The 12,297-nt window shown below is 44.9% G+C and overlaps 1 protein-coding gene across 4 annotated transcripts in view; it reads right to left on the reverse strand.

Annotated features, from left to right (window-relative positions):
* Positions 1-12,297, reverse strand: part of LOC139546693 (diacylglycerol kinase beta) — a 153,546-nt gene that overhangs the window by 17,296 nt on the left and 123,953 nt on the right. For all 4 annotated transcript variants that reach the window (XM_071355383.1, XM_071355384.1, XM_071355385.1 and 1 more), the window contains 2 exons: positions 8,919-9,009; positions 5,258-5,459 (listed from right to left, as the gene is read on the reverse strand). In XM_071355383.1, coding sequence (XP_071211484.1) covers positions 5,258-5,459; positions 8,919-9,009 — 293 coding nt within the window. The remainder of the gene's footprint in view (positions 1-5,257; positions 5,460-8,918; positions 9,010-12,297) is intronic.

Genomic DNA, 12,297 nt, shown 5'->3' on the forward strand with positions numbered 1-12,297 from the left:
ACAATAATCTGTATGGCAGAGCCCTGAAATAGCCCACACTACGGCCATGGAGTGACTCAAACTAGGAGCTGTTCAGGGGGAGGGTGGGTGGAGATGACTCCTGCAGGGGAGAGGTTGTGGGAACCTGGCCAGGCTTTAACCTGCAATGGCACACCTTTTACAACACACACACACAGAGAGAGAGAGAGAGAGAGAGAGAGAGAGAGAGAGAGAGAGAGAGAGAGAGAGAGAGAGAGACTGAAGAGATAGAGTTGGGGAGGAGGAGGGTGGTAACAAGGGTGCTTCCTGCCCCTGTCCCGGTCACTAAAGGACCCGTCAGCACCTCCTCTCAAGTGTTCCCCTCCTCTGACCATTATCCATTTCCTCCCCATCAACAGCAGTAAATAACCCCTGACTTAATCTATAGACAGACAGTATTTTACACTCACCACTTTCCTTCCTTGCTCTGTAACTCGAGCTGGCTTGACTCTAGCTATCTCCTGTTCCCAGTTGTGTGACACTTCCATAGGGTGAACCTTCTAGTTGTAGGAGATTTGTAGGAGGTGAATCAGAAATTTGAGGTGTCAGTCTGGAGAATCAGGCCAGCAGGGTTTTCACTCTGTGGTAAACTGACTGATTGTATTATCTGTAGAGCACAGCTTAAAAAAGCATGATCTTATTGCTGCAGAGTAAACAAGTGTCATCAACAATTAGTCATAAGCTGTACACACACACGTACATACACACAGCTGTGTTTTCGGGAAATTTCTGGACTTTTTGGGTTGTAAAATGCTATCACCATTAAAAATCCTATTTTCCCTTACCCCTAAACCTAACCCTTAACCTAAACCAAATCTTTAAGCTTAAAATAGAATTTGAACAAATTCAGGACCTGAAAAAACCTTTCTTTTCCAAAAAGTTTTTGTTTTCCAACCTTTTCAGGACATTAAGGTGAAATGTTAGGACATTGTGGTCCTGATAATGTAGAAAAACAAGTACACACACACTCACACACACACTCCTTTCCCTCTGCCTCTCAAAGAGACGTCCTTCTCCGCCCTTCTCTGCATTCTGTTTCCCAGAAGTTAATTTAATAAAGGTTCAACTCTGTGGGATGAAGCTAGACTAAAGCACAACATTCCCTCACATGCACATGCACACACAAACATGCACACACACACACTTGTGTGCACACACACGTGCACAAGAAAGACACACAAACACAGTGCTGCGGAGTAAATCACAATAACCATTAGAATTGCATATGCCTAGAAAACATTCAAAATGCAAAAACTCCCCACCCACCCACTCACACACATACTGACACAGACACTCATACACATACTGACACACAGACACTCACACACATACTGACACAGACACTCATACACATACTGACACACAGACACTCATACACATACTGCCACACAGACACTCACACACATACTGACACACAGACACTCATGCACATACTGACACACAGACACTCACACACATACTGACACACAGACACTCACACACATACTGACACACAGACACTCATATACATACTGACACACAGACACTCATACACATACTGACACACAGACACTCACACACATACTGACACACAGACACTCATACACATACTGACACACAGACACTCATACACATACTGACACACAGACACTCATACACATACTGACACACAGACACTCATACACATACTGACACACTGACACACAGACACTCATACACATACTGACACACAGACACTCATACACATACTGACACACAGACACTCATGCAAAACAAAGAGTCACAAAACACAGTGCTGTGAGCGTAGTGCAAATAGCAAGCAAGGCAGATTGTTTAAAGGTAAGTCATGACCTGACAGCTTAAAAGCACTGTTAATCAGTGTGCCTGAGGCAAACAAACATTGCTTGACATTTGATGATATCGATTTTTCATTGACCTGAAAGGGGCCAGGAATGCCAGACTGTAATTAGGCTAGTAGTAGGAGCCATGACAGTTCACTGTTGTGGTGTTCAGGAGTCAGAAATGCAGATGGGGCAACACCAATGATAAGTGCAATGGACATTGTCTCACGTCAGATGGCGTCACATTGAGTGTGTGAACTGGAGTTGTTAGCATCCCCGCCTTTTGTTTCATATGATTGGTTTGAGACTGGTTCAGAGACTTAGCTAGATCATTTTCATGCACATTTCAAATGTCATAAATACTGATTCTACCATCACAAAACACCTCAGCTAAATGTAGAATTAGGTAATGAATACTTTCTCATTAAAAAACGTTAATATTAGCTACAGGTTTATAGTTTTTTTGGTGAGATTAACTCTGACTCTTTTTTGACTGAGGATGAAAGAGGGTTCAGTGGACGATGGCACCTTTGTGACATTTTTGAATGTTAGAACAGGATATTGTATGAGTGTTTGCGAGTTATCAGGCAGATCAGTGTAGACGGCTATCTGACATGAGACAATGATGTTATGGAACTTCACAAGTCACAAAACAGACTATTTGAAAATGAAATGAAAGAATGAAATGTCTTCATGTCACAGTTAATTGGTCAATTACCAAAGTTATTGCCAAAACACTTTCACACCATAGTCCACAAAACAACAACAAAAGCTACTGTGCTCACAGCCAATATGACATTGCGTGAGATGCATTCATATACACTCTGTTCGTGTGTATGCATCTGAGAGGGGACAGGAGGGGACAGGGTTGTCACTCAGTAATCTCTTGAGAGAGAGAGAGAGAGAGAGAGAGAGAGAGAGAGAGAGAGAGAGAGAGAGAGAGAGAGAGAGAGAGAGAGAGAGAGAGAGAGAGAGAGAGAGAGAGAGAGAGGCTGGGGCGTTGGCCTCGGAGGGAGCGTGTTTAGGTGGTCAGGTGAGAGGCCGGGGGGGAGGGTGACAACGTGAGAGCGTACTGTACAGTATGTTACAGTACGGTAGTGCTGAACGGCAGGTCATAGAGGCTCAACTGTTGCTAAGGCAGCAAGCAGAGCCCAGTGAAGGCTGCCTGGAGGGCAGTTAAAGATTAATGATATGAGTCACACAGCTGGCAGCAGCCTCCTTGTTTGCTCCCTCTCTCTCTCTCCTATTCACTTACTCTTCTCCCTTCTCTCTAGCTTACTCTCTATTCCTCTCTCTAGCTTTCTGTCTTTCCCTCTCTCCACCCCTCTCTCATTTCTCTCTCAGTCTCTGGCTTCCCCTCTCTCTCCAGCTTTCTCTGTCTTTCCCTCACTCCACCCCTTTCTCATTTCTCTCTGTCTCTTTCTGCCTCTCTCTGTAGTTCAGTGGAGCCGAGGGTCTCCATGGAAACAGGATTCAAACTAGTTCAGTCAGGAACGAGAAGCACAGATGCGGGGTGGTTAAGGAAGAGAGAGAAAGAGGATGGATGAAAGAGGAAGAGCGAGGAGGAAGAGTGAGAGTGTCACAGACAGGAAGTGATGTAACAAATAGAGGACAAAGAATCTGCCTTTTCACTGCAAGGAATCTGCCATCATCATCATCATCCTCACTGCCATCGTCATCATCATCATCACTGCCATTGTCATCATCATCATCACTGCCATTATTATCATCATCCTCACTGCCATCATCATCATCACTGCCATTATAATCATCATCATCCTTAATACCATCATCATCATCCTCACTGCCATCGTCGTCATCATCATCACTGCCATTATCATCATCCTTAATACCATCATCATCATCATCATCATCATCATCCTCTGTGTCATCGTCATCATCATCATAATCACTACCATCATCATCATCCTCACTACCATCGTCCTCACTACCATATGTCTGTCTGCTTACACACAGGGCATGTTTTGGGACAGTAATAACGAGGCCAGAGAAGACTGTAGGCACAAGAGAAAGAGAGATGGACAGATAGAGGGGGTGCGGGGCAGTTAAATAGGGGGAGAGGGAGCTTCTGTTTCCCTCTCTCCTTCCCTCCTCTCCTCCCCCTTTCCTCCCCTCTTTCCTTTCCTCTTCTCCCCTCCTCTCCTCTTTCCTTCTTTCCCCTTCCCTCCTCTTCTCCCCCCTTTCCTCCCCTCTTTCCTTTCCTCTTCTCCCATCATCTCCTCTTTCCTCCTCTCCCCTTCTATCCTCTCTCTCCTCTTTCCTCCCCTCCTCTATCTTTCCATCCCCTCCCCTCCTCTCCTCTCCCCTTCCCTCCTTTCCCCATCTTATCCTCTCCCCTCTCCTCCTCTCAACAGAGTGAAACAGACCCGCTAGCCCAGCATCCAGCAGCCCAGCCTCTGAGGCAGTGTTCAGTGTTCTAGGTTAATTCATGGCACCCGAAAACAGCTGCTTGTCACCGACCTTGGCCAGTGGGCGCCAGGTCCTGCAAGCACAGCTCGTCCCCAATGTGTGTGTGTGTGTCAGCGGCTCGGCGCAGCTCGTCCCCAATGTCCTCTTGGACAGATGCTCATGGGGGCCACAGCATCACCCGGGTGGTGCAGCGGTCTAAGGCACTGCATCTCAGTGCAAGAGGCGTCACTACAGTCCCTGGTTCAAATCCAGGCTGTATCACATCCGGCCGTGATTGGGAGTCCCATAGGGCGGCACACAATTGGCCCAGTGTTGTCCAGGTTTGACCGGGGTAGGCCGTCATTGTAAATCATAATTTGTTCTTTACTGACTTGCCTAGTTAAATAAAGGTTAAATTAAAAATTAAAAAGTAAATTAAAAAAGAGCTGACATTCTACTGGTTGCTGGCTGGTGGGTGAAATTGTGACAGTATGAAACACTTACAAAATGACACTAGAACTGTTTAGTGATCCCTCCCAGTCTCTCACAGACAAGCTTCAACAGAAAGTGCAGGCTAACTCGTTCCATATGGCAAGCCTGGGCTACGGAGCAGAGGGAAAGGAATACAAGACTTCCCTAAGTGTGGAAATGACATAGTGTTTGGCATACAACTACGAGGCTTATGTGGTCAATAAATGACAGACCAATCAGACACAATGGATCCTTTGACACCCATTGAACCACATTACACTAAATCCTAATGGCTGAAATCAAGAACATTATATAGTGGTATATTGAAAAGGCCAGAACTGGTCCCACTTCCCACCTTAGGCCTTTTCCCACTACTAAGCCGAGCCAAGCCAAGCTGAACCAAACTGTACTGAGCTGGCCTGGTTATGCATCCACATTAGTTACTGGAACTGTTCTGAAAAGGACACGGAAAGGATCATGGTTTTTGTGAAAAGGGTACATCACACTGGTGTTGCTGTGGGCGAGTTGAGTTGACTCACCCTGAACACAGAATTTGAGCTCCTTTATATCGGTGACGGTGCTGGCGGGCATCCTGTCTGGAACCTTCTTGCTCATGCGGCTGTAGTTCCTCCTCTTCTTGGTCTCGCCCCACAGGTTGGAGCCGCCATGCATGCTGGGTATGTTCAGGACGGCGATGCCTTCCAACGACGTGCTGCTGAGGTCCAGGATGATACCATCACACTGAGGGAGAAAGAGAGAGGGGAAGTGATGGAGGAGGGTAGAGTGAGGGAGAGAGGGGGAGGGAAGGAGAGAGAGAAATAAATAAATAGAAAGAGGAGAAGAGGGAGATAAAGAGAGAGAGAGAGAGAGAGAGGGGGAGAGATAAAGAGAGAGGTAGAAAGAGTGAAAGAGACAGAGGGGAGGGGAGATGAGAGATCATGAACAAATACTTGAGACAATGGCTGAGACAGAACTGTGGACCCTAATAGATAGCCTAGGCTTCGCAGTGCTGCTACTTGCTAATTACAGACGCACGGTCTAAGGCACTGCATCTCAGTGCTAGAGGCGTCACTACAGACAACCTGGTTCGAATCCAGGCTGTATCACAACCGGCCGTGATTGGGAGTCCCATAGGGCGGCGCACAATTGGCCCAGCGTCGTCCAGGTTTGGCCGGTGTAGGCCGTCATTGTAAATAAGAATTTGATCTTAATTGACTTGCCTAGTTAAAATGTAAAAAACTGTCAAAAAGGGCTCCCCTTCAAAAGGTACTTAGAGATAATTGTCTTTTCTGCACATCCATTCAAGGCAAGAAATATAGAGATTACATACATCCTTGTGTTTTCATTGAAGCTATGCTAATGAATGGTGTCATGTGACAGTATGTTTCATGTGAACCACATACAGTATAAGGCTATCTGATACAGATTGAATATCAAAGGGGCCTTCCACTGTGATGCAGAATAATAGAATATTGTTTATAACAGTATCCATGTGTGGATATTGGGAGGAGCAATGGTATACAATGAATCATTTCTACAGTAGCATCACAGTGCATGTTTGTATCAATACATGACATAATGTTGCCTTTGAGCATTCTACCAGACTGTGTGTCGAAATTCTAGAAGAAAACAACTTCTGATGTCCCAGCTAGTGATTAACTAGAAAATGTACACATTCTGCACCATCAAGGGGATGTTGTTTGTCTCAGTTTATCCAAATGGTCGTACCAAAATAACTTGGTTACTTTGACATTGTCGGTCCAAGTATGCACTTTTCCATAAAGTCCCAATCAACAAATGTGTTCAAATAAGCTAATGTAGAAACAGAAAAATAAAACACATTCACAATATTCAGCGACCACCCTCGTTGAAAGCAAATTATGTTTGAATGTACCTCAACCCACAATTGCTGTCAGAGCAAAGAAATATTTAGGTTTGAGTGCCCATGAAAAACAGTTTCAGGAACACACACAGAATATGACTCACACATACTCTCACGCGTACGCACGCACGCACACACGCACACACACACATACATACAAACACTGTCTAGAAAGTGCTTTCATTGTCAGTCTACTCTGTGAAGCTTTTAATAGCCCAGTTTAATTACATCTTGCAGGGCGATATAACTTCAGTGGTGAATCCTGCTACACCAAATTTCACCACCCATCACTCTGTTCTCTGCTTCAAGGCATTAAACCGGGGATTTGACTGCTTGGCAGGCAGGCAGGCAGGCAGTCAGTCAGTCAGTCAGTCAGTCGGTCTGTCGGGTCTGTCTGTGTGTGTGTGTGTCTGTGTGTGTGTTACACACTGAAAATAGTGGAGGCTCCTCAGTGAATTTCATAAAAATGAAGTGAAACATTAAAAAAGGTATCCTTTTTGGATGCAACTATACTAAATACAGTATATTCTCGTCACCAAATAATTGATTAAAACACAGTTTTGGAATGAAGGTCTACAGTAGCCTCACAGCACTCTGTAGGGTAGCACCATGGTGTAGCCGGAGGACAGCTAGCTTCCGTCCTCCTCTGGGTACATTAACTTCAATACAAAACCTAGGAGGCTCATGGTTCTCACCCCCTTCCATAGACTTACGCAGTAATTTTGACAACTTCCGGAGGATGTCCTCCGGAAGCTCTTGCAGCATGAACTGAGCTCTTGCAGCATGAACTGACATATTGCCCACCCAATCAAAAGACCAGAGAATGAATCTAATACTAAAAGTGTAAGCTACAGCTAGTTAGAACTGCAGTGCATAAAATGTGGTGAGTAGTTGACTCAAAGAGAGAGAAAGACAATAGTTGAACAGTTTTGAACAAATGTATTTATTCCAAAATTAAGGAGAAGCGAGAGAGAGAGAGAGCTAGCTATATTTGGTTGTATTGTTTTTGCCTACTCAAACACCTGGCTCAAACAGAGAGGGATGCTATTTTAGCTAGCAGGCTATCCAACACCGGAACTCTTCCAATTCAAGGTAATCTTTTGATTTTTATTAATTTATTGCCACTGGGGCCCGCCGGTGTAATTTCTAAGCTACTTTCTGACTGTACACTGCACTTATGTTAGTTCTAGTAGATACAGTATATTGACTATGACGTGACAACGATGTAGGCTGTGTGTAGTGGTTAGCGGTCATTATATGAACGTTTTTTCACCTGGTCACAGACAGCTAATGTGTTGTGCACTGAAGTCCACAAGCGAAGGGAAAAAGTGAGAGGAGGAGAGCATGTAGATAGTTGCGAGAAGGATCATGCTGTTTTTATGTAGCTGCTATGAAAGTGAACTGTGTTTGCGTGTGATCAGGCGTGTATAGATGCAGTGTGCAAGGCGGTATTGAATGTGTCACTGTCTGTCACCTTGATTACAAAACATTATATCAACCTGTGCACCTACATTGTAGCAACCTCATGATGGGTACAGTGAAAATTTGAGTATCATGTAGTAGCCTAAACCTATAGATGTTACATTGAGCTGGGTGAATGGAATATGAATGACAGTCATCCAATATGCTGCAATAGAAATAAGGCCATGCTCACAAAAACAGGATCATCCTCCCTAATCTTAAACAGCACTGACCGCCACTGTTGTGTGTGAGTGTGTGTGTGTGTGTCTCATGCAGTACAGAGTCAGTTACCTGACATACTGGCTTAATGAAGCCTTCGCTGATAGATAAGAAAAGCTAGCTACCTTCCCCGTGGGATTAAAATAATTTGTTTTAATTTCACTGTCGTTTAAGATGTATTTTTTTTTGTTTGCAGGTTAAAGTCTGTCATTTAAAATAAAATAAAAACAACAGCGATGAACTGTTTAAACTTTGTCATCCCAAGATGTCCATAAGATGTGTTGATAAACAATTTAAATCACCAACTGATCTCCAGCCAAAGTGAAACTCTTGAGAGAGAGAGACACAGAGAGAGAGAGAGACACAGAGAGAGACACAGAGAGAGAGAGAGAGAGAGAGAGAGAGAGAGAGAGAGAGAGAGAGAGAGAGAGAGAGAGAGAGAGAGAGAGACACAGAGAGAGACACAGAGAGAGACACAGAGAGAGACACAGAGAGAGAGAGAGAGAGAGAGAGAGAGAGAGAGAGAGAGAGAGAGAGAGAGAGAGAGAGAGAGAGAGAGAGAGAGAGAGAGAGAGAGAGAGAATAACATTTTGGTGCTGTCAAAAAAACTCCAACTAAAGGGAATACCGGTGACTCACCTCCACTTCGATACACTCGTTGAGTTTCTTGCAAGTGGCGGAGATGGTCTCTGTGGTGCCAAACTCAAAGTACCACAACTTGTTCTTCATTCTGTCAATCAAACAGGAAGGAACAGGAAGAGAAAGAGAGGAAGTGTCATCAGGGGTACTACAGTTGCACTGGTTTTACTGTATTTCCATTATTCATTGATTCTTTGGCAGAATATGTCAACGCATAGGAAGCCTACGGTACATGGAATAAACTGTGTTTATTTTCAGCAAACTTAACATGTGTAAATATTTGTATGAACATAACAAGATTCAACAACTGAGACATAAACTGAACAAATTCCACAGACATGTGACTAACAGAAATTGAATAATGTGTCCCTGAACAAAGGGGGGGTCAAAATCAAAAGTAACAGTCAGTATCTGGTGTGGCCACCAGCTGCATTAAGTACTGCAATGCATCTCCTCCTCATGGACTGCACCAGATTTGTCAGTTCTTGCTGTGAGATGTTACCCCACTCTTCCACCAAGGCACCTGCAAGTTCCTGGACATTCCTGGGGGGAATGGCCAGAGCCCTCACCCTCCGATCCAACAGGTCCCAGACGTGCTCAATGGGATTGAGATCCGGGCTCTTCACTGGCCATGGCAGAACACTGACATTCCTGTTTTGCAGGAAATCACGCACAAAACGAGCAGTATGGCTGGTGGCATTGTCATGCTGGAGGGTCATGTCAGGATGAGCCTGCAGGAAGGGTACCACATGAGGGAGGAGGATGTTTTCCCTGTAACGCACAGCATTGAGATTGCCTGCAATGACAACAATCTCAGTCCGATGATGCTGTGACACACCGCCCCAGACCATGACGGAGCCTCCACCTCCACATCGATCCCGCTTCAGAGTACAGGCCTTGGTGTAACGCTCATTCCTTCGACGATAAACGCGAATCCGATCATCGCCCCTGGTGAGACAAAACCGCGACTCATCAGTGAAGAGAACTTTTTGCCAGTCCTGTCTGGTCCAGCGACAGTGGGTTTGTGCCCATAGGCAACGTTGTTGCCGGTGATGTCTGGTGAAGACCTGCCTTACAACAGGCCTAGAATCCTTCAGTCCAGCCTCTCTCAGCCTATTGCGGACAGTCTGAGCACTGATGGAGGGATTGTGCGTTCCTGGTGTAACTCGGGCAGTTGTTGTTGCCATCCTGTACCTGTCCCGTAGGTGTGATGTTCGGATGTACCGATCCTGTGCAGGTGTTGTTACACGTGGTCTGTCACAGCGAGGAGGATCAGCTGTCTGTCCTGTCTCCCTGTAGCGCTGTCTTAGGCGTCTCACAGTATGGACATGGCAATTTATTGCCCTGGCCACATCTGCAGTCCTCATGCCTCCTTGCAGCATGCCTAAGGCACATTTACGCAGATGAGCAGGGACCCTGGGTATCTTTCTTTTGGTGTTTTTCAGAGTCAGTAGAAAGGCCTATTTAGTGTCCTAAGTTTTCATAACTGTGATCTTAATTGCCTACCGTCTGTAAGCTTAACGCCTGTTCCACAGGTGCATGTTCATTAATTGTGTATGGTTAATTGAACAAGCATGGGAAACAGTGTTAAAACCCTTTACAAAGAAGATCTGTGAGGTTATTTGGATTTTTACGAATTATCTTTGAAAGACAAGGTTCTGAAAAAGCTATGTTTCTTTTTTTGCTGAGTTTAGTTGTCCTCTACTATCCGAGTCCTGTCAGGGTAGGGAAATTAAACACAACAACTTTTGACAGTTTTCTGTCATGTTTGCTGTCATGTGAGGATCAGGTCGAAGCACTGCTAATGCAGCCCAAAGCCTAAACTCAACTAGGGGACAGCATTTTATTTTCAGAGCAATGAAGCACACAGGACACCTCCACACGGTCATTTTCGCCTCAGCCAAGGCTGGCATGACAACAATGACTTTGGGTGTGGATCAGCGACCGAGCCTACCATAAGATCATGTTTAATGACCCCCCCCCCCCACCACCACCCAAATTCAAAAACATACAACAACCTTTAGCCCTACAAAGTTGAAGTTCATGTTTAGTTCTGCCCTGGAGTTTGGCTTACCAGAGGTGACCTGTGTGGCATTTTTTTTATGTAGATGTATCACTTTTTCTATGATTTACACTAGTAACAAAGATGCATACAGAGGTGATATGCACATCCTAAACTTCAGAAAACCTGTACTGGGCAAAACATACTGTAGATTAAGAAAGGGAAGCCCTGCACACTGTCCAATGCTTCTCCCTAGTGCTTTAGTCCTGCATCATGATACAACAAAGTCATGTAACAAAAGACAAAGGATTAATGCTTCTGACTGTCAACACAGCCTGGATTCGAGAGAGAGAGGAACTGAACAGAGAGGTAAGGAAATTAACTTAACTGCAATTACATTTAACTATAATGAATCATTTTGATTTCCTCCATTTTATGATGAGATTACAACATCCTAGTCCCCAGGGGAAAGAATTGCCTATCTAAATGGATCTGGATTGTAAAGACTTGGACTCTACTGTCCTACTGAGCCCTGCTATTTCATCTCTTCTACTGTACCTCCCCAGTCCTGGTGAAAGGTTGATGGGCTACACAAAGAAACCTCAGTAAGACAACTGTTAGGTGTGGGAAAGGAACATCACTGGCTGTGAAGAGAGATTCAAATCTCCACGGGCAACATGAGCCAGTAGTGTGTGTGTGTGTGTGTGTGTGTGTGTGTGTGTGTGTGTGTGTGTGTGTGTGTGTGTGTGTGTGTGTGTGTGTGTGTGTGTGTGTGTGTGTGTGTGTGTGTGTGTGTGTGTGTGTGTGTGTGTGTGTGCGAGACAGACAGACAGACAGACAGACAGACAGACAGACAGACAGACAGACAGACAGACAGACCAGACCAGACCAGACCAGACCAGACCAGACCAGACCAGACCAGACCGACCGTGTCTCGATACTGATCAATCAGACAGACAAGGCTGTACATCTCAGACTGCAAGAATCAGCCTTCAGTCGTTCACTGCATGGTCTTACACAACACCTCCGTCTGCACCTCCTCCTGTACCAGGCCTCATAACATTTACTGCTTCCCTGAGGACTTGTTCTACTCAACGACTACAGTGAAAGGCACAATTATTTCATGGTCAGTCTGGTCAAAACAAAAAGTAATGTGTTTGTACTTCTTCTATGCTAACTAGAAATCAGGTCCATTTTACAGTGTGTTCCAGAAACATGGCAAACACAGGTCTAGCTGTCTTGCTGATATTGACAACATGGTTATTGGTAAAGCAAGCTCTGTTGCCATGTGGGCAAAGCTGGTACCATGTTACTGTTACACAGTGGTGCAGCAGTGCTCTCTAGACTAGACATCAGTGTATTTCAGTACAGTGGGAA

The sequence above is a fragment of the Salvelinus alpinus genome, chromosome 20 (genome assembly GCF_045679555.1).
Source record: "Salvelinus alpinus chromosome 20, SLU_Salpinus.1, whole genome shotgun sequence".
Taxonomy (NCBI): Eukaryota; Metazoa; Chordata; class Actinopteri; order Salmoniformes; family Salmonidae; genus Salvelinus; species Salvelinus alpinus.